Source organism: Calidris pugnax, unplaced genomic scaffold (genome assembly GCF_001431845.1).
Source record: "Calidris pugnax isolate Ruff unplaced genomic scaffold, ASM143184v1 scaffold69, whole genome shotgun sequence".
Taxonomy (NCBI): Eukaryota; Metazoa; Chordata; class Aves; order Charadriiformes; family Scolopacidae; genus Calidris; species Calidris pugnax.
This window is the reverse complement of record NW_015090859.1, coordinates 1,042,800-1,060,100: the sequence shown is the minus strand read 5'-3', so window position 1 is coordinate 1,060,100 and position 17,301 is coordinate 1,042,800. Positions and strand designations below refer to the sequence as shown.

The following is a 17,301-nucleotide window of genomic DNA, read 5'->3' as shown; positions in this document are numbered from 1 at the left end:
CGGAGGTGGGCGCCCTCCTCTCGTCACCCCCCCTCCACCCACCGGGGCTCAGCCGTCCCCTCCGTCACCGCGGGGCCGGGGCCTCCCGGGGTGCGCCGAGCCTGGCGGCGACTACGTCTCCCGGCGTGCGCCGCGCAGAGCGGCCGGGGAGCCCGTGGGGGGGGGGAACGGGGACGGGCTGGGGGGAACCCGCGGTTACGCTTCCCGTCAGACGGCGGCGCTCGGGCCGCAGCTCCCGCCTGACTCTGCGCTTAAAGGTGCCGCTCGGTAACCGGCGCCGCGGGGGGAGCGTGGCGGCCGTCGGCAAGGACGGGGCTCCTCCGTGCCTTCCGTCAGCCGCCGCCGCCTCCCCCTTACCCGCCTTCTCCCGGCCGCTGCCGGCTTCCCTCAGGTGAGCGGAGGCGGGGGGGGAGGAAGCAGCGCCCAGTGCCGGTGACTGCCTCCGTCTCCTTCCCCTGAGGCGGGCAGTGGGCCCTTCCCGGCGGTGGGGGTGGGTGTGTGTTTGGGGGTGGTGAGGGCTGTGAGGAGGCGGCGGCGGGTTTGCCCCTGGTGCGGCGGGGACGGAAAGTTGAGCTCGGAGCTGCGGGGCGGCCTCCTCCCTCCGCCGCCATGAGGGGGCGGGGAAGGAGGTGGGGGGCATCGCCTCCGCGCTCTCCTCATCTTTCTCCGTTCTCCCCCTTCTCCTTCTCGGCTTTCCCTCAGGGAGAGGTACCGGCCCGGCGCTGCCTGGAAGCCGGCTGAAGGCAAAGCAAGGAGCGGCCCTCCGCTGCCATCGCCCTCAGGTGGGTGCGGGGCCTGGGCTGCCCGGCGGGTCCGGGGAAGGAGCTGTGAATGGGAAAAGGGGTGGGGGGCGGCAGGTGCGGGAGGGCCCGCAGGCGTTTCGGGCAGAAAGAGGATCGGGGTTCGCCTTGGAGGTAGGGTCTGGTATTCCCTTGATGGGAAACCCCATCAAGCCTGTTCAGGAAGGGAAAAAAATCAGGAAGATGAGCTGCAATCCCTCGGAAAACAAACTGGGCTTGCAAAGGACTCCAAGCGACAGGAGTTCCCTCTAATTTGATACTTACCGGTGCATGGAGAGGAGCAGGTTTGGGTTGGTGGTTTTTTTTCCTCTTTATTTATACTCTGAAGCACATCATATATTTTTGTATGTGAGGCCATTATTCCCTTAACAGCTTTTGAGCGCTGCCCAAGGTGGCACTTCTCTAAATCATAGAATGGTCCAAGTTGGAAGGGACCTTAAAGATCAGCTAGTTCAGACCCCCCTGCCGTGGGCAGGGACACCTCCCACTAGAGCAGGTTGCTCAAAGCCCCATCCAGCCTGGCCTTGAACACCTCCAGGGATGGGCATGCACAGCTTCTCTGTGCAACCTGTTCCAGTGTCTCACCATCCTCACAGTAAAGAATTTCTTTCTGGTTTCTAATCTAAATCTCCCCTCTTCCAATTTAAACCCATTACCCCTTGTCCTGTCACTACACTTCCTGACAAAGAGCCCCTCTCCAGCTCTCCCGTAGGCTCCCTTCAGATATTGGAAGGCTGCTATGAGGTCTCCCTGGAGCCTTCTCTTCTCCAGGCAATAGTCTTTGCAAGCCAAGTAAAAAACACTGCTACCGAAACAAAGCTGTTACGTGTCTGAACCACAGTGATAAGTTTACACAGTAGGAAAATTTACTAGTATAAATCTCTGCTCAGAATTTTGTTACGTGGTTACATACCACGCAAGAACTGCAGTCTTTTACTCGCCTCACTGCAAGTGGAAGCTTGAAGAATATCTCTGCTCAGAATTTTGTTACGTGGTTACATACCACGCAAGAACTGCAGTCTTTTACTCACCTCACTGCAAGTGGAAGCTTGAAGATACAGTAGGTGAATTTTTCTCCTTCTTTCTCTCAGGAATAGGTTGTAATATATTCAGCAAAATCTCTCTCTCAACCATGTTAAACAGGAAGAGAACATTACTTTGTATGCATGAAAAAAGATTTCCTTAAATATCACTCTAGTATTTTGCCGGGTGGTGGGGATTGTTATTTTTTCCCAATCTCTTAAAAATAATAAACCCCATAGCTTTATCAAAGTTCTGAAATATTTCTACTTTATAATTTTATTGAAATCAGAGGGATGTGGATATGCTTTTGCTATTTTAATGATACTTTCAGTTCTTAAGTTTAAATGTTTTAGCCCTTCATGTTGTTAAACCGTAACCCATAGTCAACTGTTGATAGCTAAATACTTTGGCTTGTACTTCATGCACTGAAAAAAACCCAACCCACAGACAGGTTTTCTGTTGTTTCTGAGACAGGAATGAGAGGGCATTTTAAAAGTAAAAGCAGTGCATGGCTGTGTTTGCCCTCTTCCTTCCCATTCTATATATTGAGGCTGGCTGGCTGGATTGGATACTTGTGATTGTGACTGGTGGTGCATTATAGGGAAAGAAGGTTTTCTCTTACACAGGCTACTTCCAGATGACTCTGTCCGTATGTTGGTTCCAGATTCAGGCTGTTGGCCCAGAGATTAAGACTGTAGCTGAAGTTTTAAGCAAATACCTGCTCTATTGATGATCTATTAATATGTTGTGTGTGTTGTGTGTTTTTAGAATGCCACGAATCAGTGATAAATGTATGGTTTTGTATGTACCTTTATACATTGTTATATGTGTGGGTTGTGGGTTTTTGTGTTTGTTTGAGGGGTTTTTTTTAAAGAAAATGTAACTTTGTTATTTTACAGTGATGTCTGTATTTTCTGTAGGATCTAGTTCTGAAATCAAGTCCTGCTTGGTGTTAAAAGCAAATACAGCAGTTTAAATATAGATCTTCAAGTAGCTTCTGGGAAATGAACGTATGAATGAATTGATTTTACTATTTGTGTTCTTATAACTATTTTAAAATCATGAGGATCAATAATCAGCTTTGAAGCTAAAATGCCTGAAGGCCGTGCAGCCTTTCAAGTGAAGGTCTTTCATCCAAATTAGTAGTGTTCAGAAGCCCAGGAAGTTTTGTGGTTATTTCTTTACTGTGGAAATGTTTCTTTCACAAGTATGATTTATAATGTAATCTGTTTCAATTAAGCTTTTTTTTTTGTTAGGTTTTATATAGTTGAATGTGTTAATGCTTCTGAGGCTGTATGAATAACAAATGATTGTGATACAATTTTTTAGGATAGGTTTGAAAAAATGCAAGAGACTTACTGATAAGAATAGTGAGTTCTGGTGCTAGGCTGAAGTACAGCCTATGGCATCGTGGCTTACTATTTTTAATGGCTTTTCTCTTGTGTAAAGAAGTGCAGGTGACTACCATGTGAAATGACCGAGCTTTCCGTTCACTGTTTCTGAAACTAGAAAATAGTCAAGGGGAAAACAAAAATCTATCAGTAACCTTGGGCTGCTTCTTGCTTTTGGTAACTGTTGACTGAAGGAGATCACATACATTCTGTATAGCAGTGTAGGATGCAGTCTTAAGTTTGTTTTCTACGTTTGTTTGACCTAACGGCTCAACATTATCATGTTTGTTAACTGATTGGTTCTATCTTGCAGCATGGTGTGTGTACTGGAGATGCAGAAATCATGTAGCAGAAAGCTTTGAGCAGTTGTGGATTATCAGTTTCTCCCAACAGCAATAAAAAGTGAAGAATGAAGGCGGCTGGATTTATTTCCCTATGGACGTTGGTTTCACTGCCTTGTGGCCAGTTAGTAAATCCTGCAGAACACGAAGATGTAGTGAAGCATGCAATAAAGCTGCACCGTGGGAAAGGAGCTGTTATCACTCAGAGAAGGCAGTGGGTGTTGGAGAGCTGCAGAAAACTGTCTGGTCTTCTTCGCCAAAAGAACGTTGTTCTCAACAAACTAAAAAATGCCATAAGAGCAGTTGAGAAGGATGCAGGGCTGTCAGACGAAGAGAAACTTTTTCAGGTGCATACCTTTGAAATTTTCCAAAAGGAGCTAAATGAAAGTGAAAACTCAGTCTTTCAGGCAATCCATGGTCTCCAGAGAGCTCTACAGGGTGATTACAAAGATGTTGTAAATATGAAAGAAAGCAGCAGACAGAGACTGGAAGCCTTGAGAGAAGCTGCGATTAAGGTTAGTTCCCCTGTGTTTATTACTAGAGTATTAATATTCTATTTGTGATTTTAATTTCATTATGGCATGGTTTCAATCTATTTTAATAAAAAACAGGATCTACATGAAACTTGAAATGTTTTGCAATGGATTTGAATTAAGTATTTGTTTTCATTAGTAAAATTAGAAGTAATTCTGGTGTAGAGCTTAAAACTTACTAGCAGTCAATAGTTCTTGTTTCAAAACAAAGCTAAGTATAATTATAAGACCTATGGCAAATATTATGTTAAAGGAAAAAGAATACAAGAAGTGAGTCAGTGCACATAGCACAGTTGCACTAGACAAACCAGTGGGATTATCAGAGTGGAGATAGTGCCATAAATTGACAAAATACTAACTGTCTATTCCACTTTAAATCAGAACTGCTCAACCAAAAATTTACAATTTAAACAGAATGACTTGCCTTTTATTTCCGTATTTGTATAGATATGGGTAAAATGGACGGGCAAATATATGAGAGGACTAGATTTTCCATCTCAGTGTAGCACTCCTAGCCTAAGAAGTGCAGATTTGAAAAACAGTGCTTTGAGGGAAGAGCTGGCTGAGATAACTTTACCAAGAAAAGCACAGATGAGTAACAGTTGAGCAGAAGTACTTAATGGAAAACTTGAGTTCCTGTTTCAATGCAGACCTGTTAGGGTAGGCACAATCTGCCACTGTCTGCTGGGCTTGGTAGCACTCAGACTGTGTACTGAAAGTCTCCCATTGAGAGAAAATGTCATTTAATTGATTTAGTATTTAAATTGCTCTTTTCCTTGCTCTACCCCCTAGCCACTGGAGGAATATATTATACGTTTTCTTTGTTTACTGTCTTCTAAAATAAGAGGCTGCCCTCGCGCAAGGGAGCAAGAGAAGGAAAAATTTAATTGGGATATAGCATCTGAGCTGGGAGAATCTCTCAAGGGCGTTTGTGTAAGAGATGTGCAGATCTTAACAGGTGAAGATGGCTAGAGATCATGTGCAAGAATGGTGTGAATTGCAGTAAGAAAGGCTGGTGGACATAGAAGTTAGGATGCAAAATTGGGAGACTGGAGTGGTCTGTGCAGTGAAAAAAAAGACTGCATTACAACAACTTTGCATAGGGAGTAGCTTGGATCTAGGTGTGTTCCAATGAAGTGCTTGATATGACTTTGATATTGGCACTTAATGGTAGTGCCAGCCTCTGCTGCATAGAAATGGTAGCAATTGAAATGAAAATTACTAGATTTTTCACCTTTTTTTTTTTTTCCTCGGAGCTCTTAAGATGGCAGCAGGGAAGCTGTCCAGAATCTTCTTTCTCATTTACCTAATTCTTGGCAATGTTACTGTAAAATAGTGACGTAATCTATCCTTGAACTTGAGAACAATGCTTCCTCATTTTTCTCATAAAAGGAGGCCTGTGTGTCTGCTGATGTGTTATAGATGTGTGTACTGTCAAAACTTCACTTGTGCAGAGGTGGACTGTGTAGGCCTTTTTTGTGTTATCATATCAAGATATTTACTTGAACAAGCAATCTTTTACATTCTTCCTTCTTATGTCATGTGTGTGATTTTTTTTAAACAGAATATTTGTTGTTCTAACCTTACAATTGTTACATAAAGTAAAATAAAGGATAGAGGAGGAAATGCATGCAAAAAAGATGAGAATTACATGGGGTATATTTTTTTTGAACTTCTTACTTCAGAAGACACACACTAGGTCCAATTTTGTTCTGGTTTCATTTTACTGCAATGATTACTTTGTTGTACTTACAAGACATTCTTTCCGCTTTTTAAACAGTGGTTAAGTAGAAAATAGAAATGACTGTAGAGGGTGCTGAACTCTTCCCTTCATTTTATTTCTGTTGAGATGAAGTATTTGGAAGTCTTTAGTGTTGGGATATGTATGTGTGTGTGATGCATTTCTTGCGGGTTCTGCTGCTGGGAAAAGGTGTAGCGGAATCATTCATGGTGGGGGAGAGGAAGGAAGAAGTGCTCAAAATAGCTTCTGCCTTCCTTGGCTCCAGGAACCTGTGTGGAGGTTTGGGTGCCTGCTGCTGGGACATTGATGGAAAAAGTAACTCACAAGTAGTGCAAAGATGCATCCTCCTCTGAATGTACTTTTTTCCATCCCTGATAAAACAGCGGAGAACAACAGCAACACTGCATTCTTAACCAGCATTGCCCCAAAGTTTTAATCCTACTTCACGTGTTTCTGGGTGTTCCAGTCTCCTGTTTAGTGCAGCACAATCCTGATGTGTATTACCTTGCTCAAAAAGATTGTTTGGTATGTACTTTGGGGTCAGATGTCTCCAATCCTGGCGTGAGTTGCAGAAGAGTGTTTGTACTGTGATGCACTTGTGCTTGCCATGGAGCAGGCTGTGTGAGAGCTTGTCCTTTTCACCGACACCATTCCCTGTGATTGTTCCACTCTGCTGCCAGGACACAGGTCTGTAGGTGTAAACAGAGATGCCACTTTAATAGGCTACAAAAAACTTTGTCTTCATTAATTAAAGGAACTTAGGGGTAAACTCAGATTTTTCAAAGCTCTTTTACCTTGTGGTTCAGAGAAGGTAAAATTCTTGTGAATCACATCAATTTTTGTGAAATCAAATTCTTGTGAATCAGAGCCTTATTTATTTTTCTCTGCAGTTTGCCTCCAACTGTTCAGCCAGTTGGGCCTTAACCGACAGAAAGGACTGACCGGCTCCCTGCAACCAAAACTTGTTCCGTTTTTGAGGGGAAAGAATCTAACCCTCATCAATTCTACCTCATATTCTAAGTTGTTGCTGACTGAGGAAAGAATCTGGGAGCTCATACGGGGGCTGTTTTTTATATCTGTCGGGCAATGTCTGCTAGCAGAGAGCAACAGATAGGAAATGTTTTTCCTTGGGGCTGTGTGAGAGTGACTGTGTCTCTTGCTTATCTGTTGCGTAAGAACTAAAGTAGCTGACATTGGGCCAAACACATTAATAGTTACGTTTTTCCCAACTCCAGTTATTTTGGGAACCGGGTAATTTTCATCATGCTGGTGTAACTATGGTAATTCTAAACACCAACAGACAAGAGCCAGCAATTCTGTGGTTTCCTCACAACCAGAGGTATTCATCTGACTCTGAGGATTTTAAAAGGGGTGAAGCTACAGTTAGAGGCTGTACTGAATGTACTCTTGTCTTGGCATCAAGGAATTGATTAAATTACATGCATGCTCTCGCAGGTTTCAAGGGGAAAAATGTCCATCTGCAAACATGTGCAAACTCCAGTTACTTAAACATAGGAGTTTAGGACTATTTTAGGTGCCCAGGTTATCCAAGATCTCTCTGTGGGGTAGGCTGATAAAACACGCAACCTAAGAGAGGCTTATGTTCTGTCCGATTTCTAACTGGGTATGGCAGGGCATCTAAAATGGAGACAGAAACTTGTGTTTTCTGGGAATTCAGTCTGACCTAGAGATTGCTTATGTTTCTTTGCCTGGTCTGTTTTTTTCCTTTGTAATAATATTGGCTATCTTAAAAGACAGGTGTAGGGTCTCTCTCATTTAAATATTCTCAGCATCCTGAATTTAACTGAGAGGAAGAAGCCTGCCGTTGTGTATGTTTCCTTATTCGTAGTTGTTCTCTCTCTCAACTGGTACATCTTTAAAAGAATGTAGGTGTGTAAAGTGAAGCATCTTATCTTTTTTCCAAAAAATCACAAATTATACTGTCAATAAACAAAGCATTGTTTGGTTATTGTCTTGGTAACTATTTAGAAGGTGCAGTGTTAAGTGTGGTCTTGATGAGTAAATAAACTTACTTTTTTAGTTTTCTTGTTGAACCTGAAACATCCAAAGAGAAACGAAACATCACAGCTTTATCAGGGAAGCTACTGAAGTAACTTTACTTCTGACAGGAAAAATGCTTATTGGGAAACACAAGCAAGAACCTCAGCTAGAATGCTTGATAGCTCACCTGTATGCACTCCCAACTGCTTTTATTTTTTTTGTAGCTGTTTCCTCAGTTGTAAATTTTGAAAACCATGAACAGACCTCTTCCCACACTTATAAAATGGCTTATACAATTAAGATTGTGTTTTCCTCCCAATTTGTTTGTTTGTTGTAGCTAGTAAAGCTGTGCTTTCAGTGTTGTTCTGCTTCCCTGCTAAAGCACTGAGTACTAAACTTACTTGTCTCTGAAATGTCTCCTAGAGTTCCTCAGAGTAATTCCTTTCTCGTATTTTCTGGATTGTAACTGTGGAGCAGCTCTACTGTTTAATGGATTAGAAAGGGCAATTAGTGGATATTTTGTTCGGTGGTTGTTTTTCTTGCCCTCTTTCGCCAGTGAGAGTTGGCGCAAGAGAAAGCAATCTCCAAATAGCATTATGAAGTTCTATATTGCTTTTGCAATTCCACTCCTAAGATGTTTTGTGTCAAAAGAAACGTACATTTATGTCAGATGTTTTTCCACTTGAAGGCCTGGCCAGCACTTTATCTCTGTGTTGTAAAATTCAACAGGAAGAAATGGAATACGTCGAACTCTTAGCAGCAGAAAAACATCAGGTCGAAGCCCTTAAGAACATGCAGCATCAAAACAAAAGCTTGTCAATGCTTGATGAAATTCTAGAAGATGTCAGGAAGGCAGCTGATAGACTGGAAGAGGAAATAGAAGAGCATGCCTTTGATGACAACAAATCTGTAAGTGATGTTTCAGACTCAGTCTTTTAATTGGTGTGCACTTATTTTTTAGTTCGTAATTGCACTGTAGGGGTGTTTCTTAACCCCTGTGTTAAATAGTTGTTAGGATTTTAGTGACTGCTTTAAAAAACAAAACAAAAAACTTTTAGCTCTATGTCTGTTCTTGCTTCCCTTTCAACAGAAGAAAGTATTTATTAGTAGAATGATTACTTTTTAGGAGCGAGCAAACAGGAATTAATTACTCCTTTTTGCTAGTGATTTCTGTGGTTTTTGATTTGCAGGTCTTCCCTGCAGCTGCCACTTTGACAAGTGTAGTGCATCTCACTGATAAAGCCCGTGAGAATTATGGCATCTCTGTGGTGGTGGTGGGGACTGTGATATTTAGGCTTTGCAGGATGTGGAGTTACCATGTTAAGCGTAGTCTCCGCTTTTTTCTCTTTCATTTTGTTGAGAAAGTTATGGGAGAACAAGAACCCTTGCAGTTAGTTTTCACAGTCTGGGAAAAGATATATTGTTCAAGGTAAGGACCTGAAACGTTTTTGTGGTGTTGCTTTCTTCCACGTCTGACTTCCTCTGCTTCTCGTATATTGGCCTGTTTGCGTTGTTCCTTGTTTCTGTGTTGCATGACGGACAGTATCCCTCAGGTAAGGCTGTGTGTATTTGGAGCTGGGAGTACAGCAGTTTGTTCTAGTGTCCCGATTGTGCTGTCCCTGGAGACTGACTCTCTAAATTGGTCTTTTTTTTTTTTGCATAAACGCGGGTTGCAATTTTATTTGGCCTTTGCTCTCGAAAGGCTTTTGTTGATTTGCAGCTTGAATCCAGAGGCGAGTATAGTTCTTGAATGCTGCTGAGCAAGGAAAAAGGCAGTTGGTCTGCAGTAGAGAGCCAGGTCACTTTTTATATATATATATATATTTTTTTTTTTTATTTTTATTTTTTTTTTGTAGCTGTACTTGAGAGAAAGCTCAAGCAGGGTTTTATTTTGTCTGTGCCAGATGGCAGGAATTGCAGCCGGTGGGAATCCTGTGCAGGCAGGAGCAGCTGGCGGGGGTGCCCTCTTCTGTTCCGCTGGGGTATAACGTCAGGTTTGAAAGAGGATCAGGAAATTAGGTTTCTTCTCCTACACCTGTTAATTGGCCACACACCAACGCATCCTCGTTCTCCAGCGTATCCCTGTGGTTTTCTGCTTGTATCTCTATTCATAAAAGAAAAGGAATCATGAAACGCAACCTGGAAGGGGCTAGTTACATCTCCATCTTTGCAAGAAGCATCTAGTGGGTTTTCTCCTAAGCTAGAACACTGGAACGTTAGAAGAAGGGAGTTCAGATAGAACGATCAGTAAACTGATAAAGACACAAAAGCATCTATTAAAATGTAAACAAACGGAGAAGTGAAGTAAGTAAAAATGAAAAAAAAAAAAAAAAGAATCTGAGCCAACCCACTTAATGCAAAACAAGAGTATTTGCGCACTGTGTTCTGTTATGTACAACCTGCTTTCAGAAATTGTTTTAGGAAATAAAATCCCAAAAAGAACTATTTTCTCCCAATACGTCTTCAAATTTACTAGTATTTAAAAACTCATCTGAACCTGTGCTGTGTGCTCTTGGGCTTCTAGCACAGTCTCTTTTGTCAGTTCTCTTTTCTTTTGTGAAAGTAAAAATGCGCCATAATATCCACACAATGTATAATTTTTATATATGTTACACAGAAAAAAACCCATTGTTTTTCATAACTGTCATAATCTTATAAACGTCTTCCCTTTTGTCCTAACATTGTTTCCGACCCAGACTGTGAACTCCACTAGATGAGGAATGTATTTATCCAACTGCATTGCTTTTATGTGATCTTCTGATACGTTTTTAATTTTCATAGAATCATAGAATTGCCCAGGCCGGAAGGGACCTCCAAAGGTCATCTAGTCCGACCTCCCCGCAGTCAGCAGGGACATCCCCAACTAGACCAGGTTGCCCAGGGCCTCATCGAGCCTCTCCTTGAATATCTCCAGGGAAGGGGCCTCAACCACCTCCCTGGGCAACCTGTTCCAGTGCTCCACCACCCTCACAGTGAAGAACCCTCTCCTAATCTCCAGTCTAAATCTGTTCCCCTCCAGCGTGAAGCCATCGGCAATTTTGGTGCAGAGAATTTTGGTTGGATTCCAGACATCCCCTCCAGCGTGAAGCCATTGCCCCTCGGCAATTTTGGTGCAGAGAAGTTTGGTTGGATTCCAGACACACAAGCTGCCAAGTACGAAGGAACATGTAACATACTCTCTATGAATTTAGAGTTCCAGAGTTTCAAAGTAGATGCTTCGCTGCTGATTTTTTTTTTTTTTTTTAATACGATAATTTTGCTTAGTGAACACTATCGCTGATATCATAACATTAAATTCCCCAAAAGATACTTGAACAGATGCTGGCTTGTTAGCATTTTGGTTTTTTAGGCAAAGTAATAGTTATCTGCAAGATGAGGACACTGCACTGAAAGTGAAATAACTGCAGTGTGAGAGTCAGTGTAAAGTATGCTTTATATTGCAGAGGCAACATTTAACACTAAGCAATAAGCTCTCTTTTAGTATCCCTGGACAAGCAATGAGGGTGTGGGAGTGAGGGTGAGGAGCAAAGGTGACAGAAAACTGCACTGATTGTGTATTCTGATTAGAAACAGTTCTTCATCTCTGCTGACTGTAGGGAAGCCTTTCTTCTTTGCTCCAATGCTGTGAGACTAGTTTGCATGTGTGTGGCATGCAGCAGCTCCTGCTTTCTCCCATCAGCTGAAAGCGTGAACACACGGTTTGGTCTCTTAGACTTGGCAATGGACACCTCTTTCTGGAATACAAAATAGCCTGGTAAGTGGGGAGCTTAGGGAAGTAAAGGCAAAATATACACAAAAAGACAGGGTTTTTTTTGGGGGAAAAAAGGGTGAAAAGACAACTGTCATAATGCATGAAAAGAAAATGGTCATCAGCCTCTCACTCCAACAGCTAAAAGGCTGATGTTTGAAGCAGCTGTTTTATGCTTCTAAATAATTCTGCAAACTTCATGATTTGTTTCATATTTCTTCCCCCCCCCCAATTCATAGTGACTTCCAGTTCTTTAGAGGCCCATCATATTGTATCATGTACAAAAACCAGAGGAAGAGGTCATTCCTGTGATAAAATTTTTTATGGAATTATACACACACACACACACATGTAAGGAGTGGAAAAGAAGGATGAAAATTGCAGATTAAATATTGAAAATGCAATATTTATCTGAACAGTTTGGGGAAATGTACTGAGGAATCAGGAAAAAAAAATAGGAGGCTGTTTTATAGATTATTTATGTGAATGCATTTCATCATTAAATTCAGCAGTTGCTTGGACAAAATACAGCAATTCAGAAAAGTTGAATGTTTTGTAGTCAGTCACTGGAATGACAACAGCCTACTTTCTTTACTAGAGTCTCAAAGAAGGAATAACGTTAACTGTTGCTGAATAGTGATAAAATCTACATTATTGAAAATACAGTGAATACTGAAATCATCCTACTGTCCTCCACTTTGTAATTACAGGCACTAAAGACAGAGCTAGGTAGAAGCAGTTCTTATTCTCTCTCCTTCAAATTTACAGGACAGTGACTTTTTCTTGAGTTGGAATGCAGTCATTACAGATTTTTTTGTGAACTGAAAATCACTTTTTAATCTCTAGTTGTTTTTGTTCAAGAGCATAAAATGCTATATTTCAATCCAACCTTTTGTGTTCTAAATGTGATAAAGCTTTTTTTTTTTAAAAAAAATCAGATTAAATGCAATTGAAGATACTGAATTGGAACTTTACAGCTTTGAAACCATCTCTCTGTATTTTTTGGTTGGACAACTTGACTGAAGAGGTCTAGAAATCCCCTTGGTTTTAAAATATAAAGCAAATTATAGCCTTTTCAGTTACGGACTTAAGATTTTGATAAAGAGATGGAAAGAATCCCCTAAGAAGAAACTGCAGTAAACTTCAGTGTTTCAGTCTGTCAACAAATTCTGGACCAACTTTGAGCACCGCTAATAGTCTTCTGCTTTTTGCTGTATGTTTCATTGACACATACCCCCTTTTTTTTAATTTGCTTTCTTTTTCTTGCAGGTAAGAGGTGTTAACTTCGAAGCGGTTTTAAGGGTGGAAGAAGATGAAGCCAACTCCAAAAGAAATGCTTCAAAAAGAGAAGTAGAGGACGACTTAGGTCTCAGTATGCTTATTGATTCTCAGAACAATCAGTATATCCTTACCAAGCCCAGAGATTCGACCATTCCTCGTGCTGATCATCATTTCATAAAGGTAATAATTTTGGAGACATTCTTGTCATTCGTTTTGGTAAGATTTAATCCCACTAGTTTACAGGCCAGTACTGCTTGATTGGATTGAGTATAGTTTTCAGCATTTGTCCCCATTTGTGATGCTGCTGTCTACTGGTGATCTGGCCAATGCATTCCCTAGTCTTACTATAGTCTTCACAAGACTAATTGTGATACCGCATGAATCCTCTGTGTTTTTATTTGATTTAACTTGTTGCACCTTTGGGGCAAGATCCCTTTTCTCCGACTGTGCAGTGTTAAAGCAAATTACTGCTTTGCCTGATAAGCCACTTGCGTATTGTCACTGGAGAGAATTTATCTGTTTGTCTCCTGTTGTGAGAAAGGGATGCTGAAAAATACATAGACATCTTTTTAATTGCACTTGTGCTTCGTGAAGAATAACTGGATGGGAATATTTAAAAAAAAAAAACCAAACCAAACACATTTCACCATTTTGTTTTAATGCAAAGTGTCATTCCCTCCACAATTCCCCATGAAACTGTCTACTTCCTGTACTGTATTTAAAATATTTAATCAATTGATCAGAAGTGTCTAAAGCTACCCGTTACTTAAGGTCGGTACCAAATCTGCTCCATCTGCAAAACTGCAGTGCTTACTCTTAAAACAAAGTGCTCAGGTTAGTTTCCTGAAGTTATTTCTTTTCATAGGCAGTATTTTACATTTAATTTTACAGTGCTATTTACGTTTTGAGAGATAATACTCTTAATCACAAATTTGTGCCTCCTTTATATTAATGCATTTGTAACTCTTATCTGTTTAGGATATTGTGACAATAGGAATGTTGTCTTTGCCATGTGGCTGGCTGTGCACAACAATAGGATTGCCAACTATGTTTGGGTATATAATCTGTGGAGTACTCTTAGGACCATCAGGACTAAATAGTATCAAGGTAAGTGTGCAGTTGCTTGACTGATTTCATTTGTTGAAATCTTTAAAAGTAGTTTTAAAAAAAATACAGTATTGCCAACCTCATATTTAAAAATAAATAAAAATCCCCAAACCTGGACCTCTACAAAACGAGGCCTTAAAATCTTATGTCTTTGAATCATTTTGTTTTCAATTTTTTTCTCCTATATAGTCATGACATAAGCAATTGTTGAAAGTGAAAGCTGAAGGTTGTGTGTTGTGGGGGTTTTCTTTGTTTGTTTCTTTTCTTTTTGTCTTTAATCATAAAGCATCATATTTGAGAGCCAGATTATTTAAATGACGTCAAATATTCAGAAACTTGCAAAAAGTCAGTGTTAGCAATAGGGGAAGTGTTTAAAACAAGTAGTTCCCTGAGTAGCATAGCTTGGCTTCCTAGAGAGTTATTTTACATCTCTGTAGCTCTTTCATCCATCCCAGTCACCCTACTTCTTTTCCAGTCTCCTGCCCACATTCCTCAAGTCTCTTGAACCTTTTTAGCTCCATCACGTGTACTCTGATTACTAGCTCAGTGCAAAACCCTGGGCTGTGGTTGGTGAGACATTGCATGTGTTTTGATTGGTGGTCTGGTGGGCATTAACAGATTGTTTAGCCAGCAGGCAAAACAGAACACATGTGAAGGTTGCATGGTAACCTCTGGTTAAGTTAAACGTTTCTATTACGTTGATATCCATGTAAATGCTTGGAACTTACTGTCTTTGTAACCTCTGCTCTTATGTGGACTTCTGTTAGAAAATTACTCTTGGGCTCAAAAGTAAGTAGGGGTAAGTAGAAATTGTAGGATTTTGTCAATCTCATATTGGAAGAGAAGGCTACAAATATCATACTTCCAAAATTTCATATTCTAAGATTGAGATTAAATAATAAACTTTGTGTAGTAAATAACTTCTAGGTTGAGAAGATCTGGAAAATGTGACCACTTAGACTGAGAAACAAGTTTGTAAGCTTGGCATTAAAAGGAGATTCAACAACCACATTTCAGAGTCTTACACTGAAGAAGGTGATGTGGTCAAAACAGAGATGAAGGAGGTTTCTTTAGGACAGTTTCTTAGTGAGCTGCCTGTTCGTTCGTTGTGAAGATGTGATTAAACATTATTCATCTGGATAATATTCATGTTTACTGGGTCTCTTGTGTGTCCTCTCTCTTTTTGTCTCTTCTGTATTTCATAAAGAAGTTGAATGTCAGAGGAATTTATTAGGCAGGCAGAAGTAACTTCTGGAATGCAAGCTTTGGGGTTTTAATAGCATATGCATAGAACTTTAACCTATTTATTTTCAACAACAAGCAAGGTTACCTAGATCAACCCACATGTGCATTTTGGGTGACCAGCACTATCCAACCAAATTATCTAGTAGCAGCCAGGTGATGGGAAAAATTTTTGAACCATGAAGATGCTCAGGGAACTTCTGATGTTACATAGGCAGCAAGTGAACTGCCTGTGAAAACATAATGAGAAACAATTTGTTTTGTAAATGGATTTATAATTTGTATTATAAGTAGACTGCTATGCACTGATTTTTTTTTTTTTTTTTTAAGTCTATTGTACAGGTGGAGACATTAGGAGAGTTTGGTGTCTTCTTCACTCTCTTTCTAGTTGGTCTGGAATTTTCTCCTGAAAGATTAAGAAAGGTATTCTTGTATACCACCTCTGCATTACAGAATTTAATTGCTAATGTTCAAGTTATCAGTTCTATTTCAGATTTTTACATTCTCCCAATAACACACTGGTGTAACTTTGTGTATTGTACACAAAGTTTATATTTGTGTTATGTAACATTTTTGAAAAGACAAATATGACATTTGCTTCTTCTTTTTAACTCTTTGAAAAGAACAGAATGCACTATTTATTTGGTGGCTCAAAAAAACCCTTTGCTATTTATCTTCATTTTAGTAAAACAGTTGGATTACTAGAAAAATCTCACACAATTTATGGCAATCCATCTCTGCTTTATTTTAACATGCAGTAACACGCAGTTGCTGTTATGGAGTGTCCAGTGATGTTTGCCAGTCCTGTTATAAAAAAAAATATCAGTTTGCTAAGTACTGCATACTGAATTGATGATACATGCTGTACTGGCTAATAAACTGATTCTGCAAGTATGTTAGCACAATCTGGAATATTACAAGATGTGGCCTTCAGCGAAAAGGTACAAGTTTCTTTTGGTCTTAATTAAAAAAAAACAAAACCTAAACTAATAAACCAGCTAGAATTTTCATAGTGGAAAATACTGCTGCAAAATATGTAAAGACTGTATATATGTAGAGTTGCATTGTATGATTTGTTCCTAAACTGGTGATTGTGAGTTCATGAGACTATAGAATCTTTAATTGAAATGTGTTAAAACTTACGAGCATTCAGCTTAATCTGCTATTTCTAGTCCATCTAAAGTCAAAGATAAAAATCAGTAGTTCAAGGGTTCCTAAACTGTAGTATGTACATTGCTGCTTCAGAACTGTGTGCTCACTGCTGTGGAGCAAGCTGCTGGTATTGATGATGATCTTTTCCCCACCCTGGAATCACATCAAATAATCCGTCTTCCATGTGATGATTTCAGTGTGTTTCATCCCATACTGGACCTTTTGGCCCTTAATTTGCCTGTGAGCTCTGGGAAATTTACCTAATTTCTGGTAATAAGCCTTCTGGCATAGAATATTATCTACTAGGGATAATAACTTAAGAGTTTTAGGATGTATAGGATGACAACCCATTATTTCTATGGCCCAGCATTGCAGCTGCAAATCGGTGCATTTTTAGCAGCTTATTTGCACTGAAAATCATCGTAACTTATCAGTGAGAAAAGTGTCATCAGACTTTATCATAAGAACTTGTTTTCTTCCCAAGGTATGGAAAATATCTTTGCAAGGACCTTGCTACATGACAGTTCTGATGATTGCCTTTGGTTTGTTATGGGGACACTTGCTCCAAATTAGACCAACACAAAGTGTCTTCATTTCCACTTGTTTATCTTTATCAAGCACACCATTGGTGTCAAGGTTTCTTGCAGGTAGTGTTCGAGGTGATAAAGAAGGTAAGTATGATTTTAAATATGTACTGTTGTAGCATCTACAGCTAAATTTGAAAGAAATTGAGTTTGTAATGTTATAAGAGAAACTAGTTAAAAATTGAAACTAAATAAAACAAAAACCACTGTTAATTTGGTTTACAAGTGATCATCCTCCTTCAGTGTTGTGTGTATTCTTGTTATGAGGTATGCCTGCTATTTGTATGGCCAGTCCTCTTTGGAGAAACACAGTGTATGTAGCCCAATCAGTACTCTCCATGTTAAGAATGGACTTCA

General features: G+C 40.2%; 1 protein-coding gene across 2 annotated transcripts in view; it reads left to right on the top strand.

Annotated features, from left to right (window-relative positions):
• Positions 1-249: 249 nt before the first annotated feature.
• The window catches only part of TMCO3 (transmembrane and coiled-coil domains 3), a 35,052-nt gene continuing 18,000 nt past the window's right edge, over positions 250-17,301 (top strand). The window contains exons 1-8 of one of the 2 annotated variants that reach the window (XR_001412282.1): positions 250-391; positions 703-782; positions 3,528-4,070; positions 8,560-8,739; positions 12,848-13,039; positions 13,838-13,966; positions 15,539-15,631; positions 16,845-17,031. Coding sequence is in view for 1 of the 2 variants with exons in the window: in XM_014944148.1 (XP_014799634.1) it covers positions 3,624-4,070; positions 8,560-8,739; positions 12,848-13,039; positions 13,838-13,966; positions 15,539-15,631; positions 16,845-17,031 (1,228 nt within the window). In the remaining variant the exon portion in view is untranslated. The remainder of the gene's footprint in view (positions 392-702; positions 783-3,527; positions 4,071-8,559; positions 8,740-12,847; positions 13,040-13,837; positions 13,967-15,538; positions 15,632-16,844; positions 17,032-17,301) is intronic. The other variant, XM_014944148.1, reaches the window with a different exon arrangement.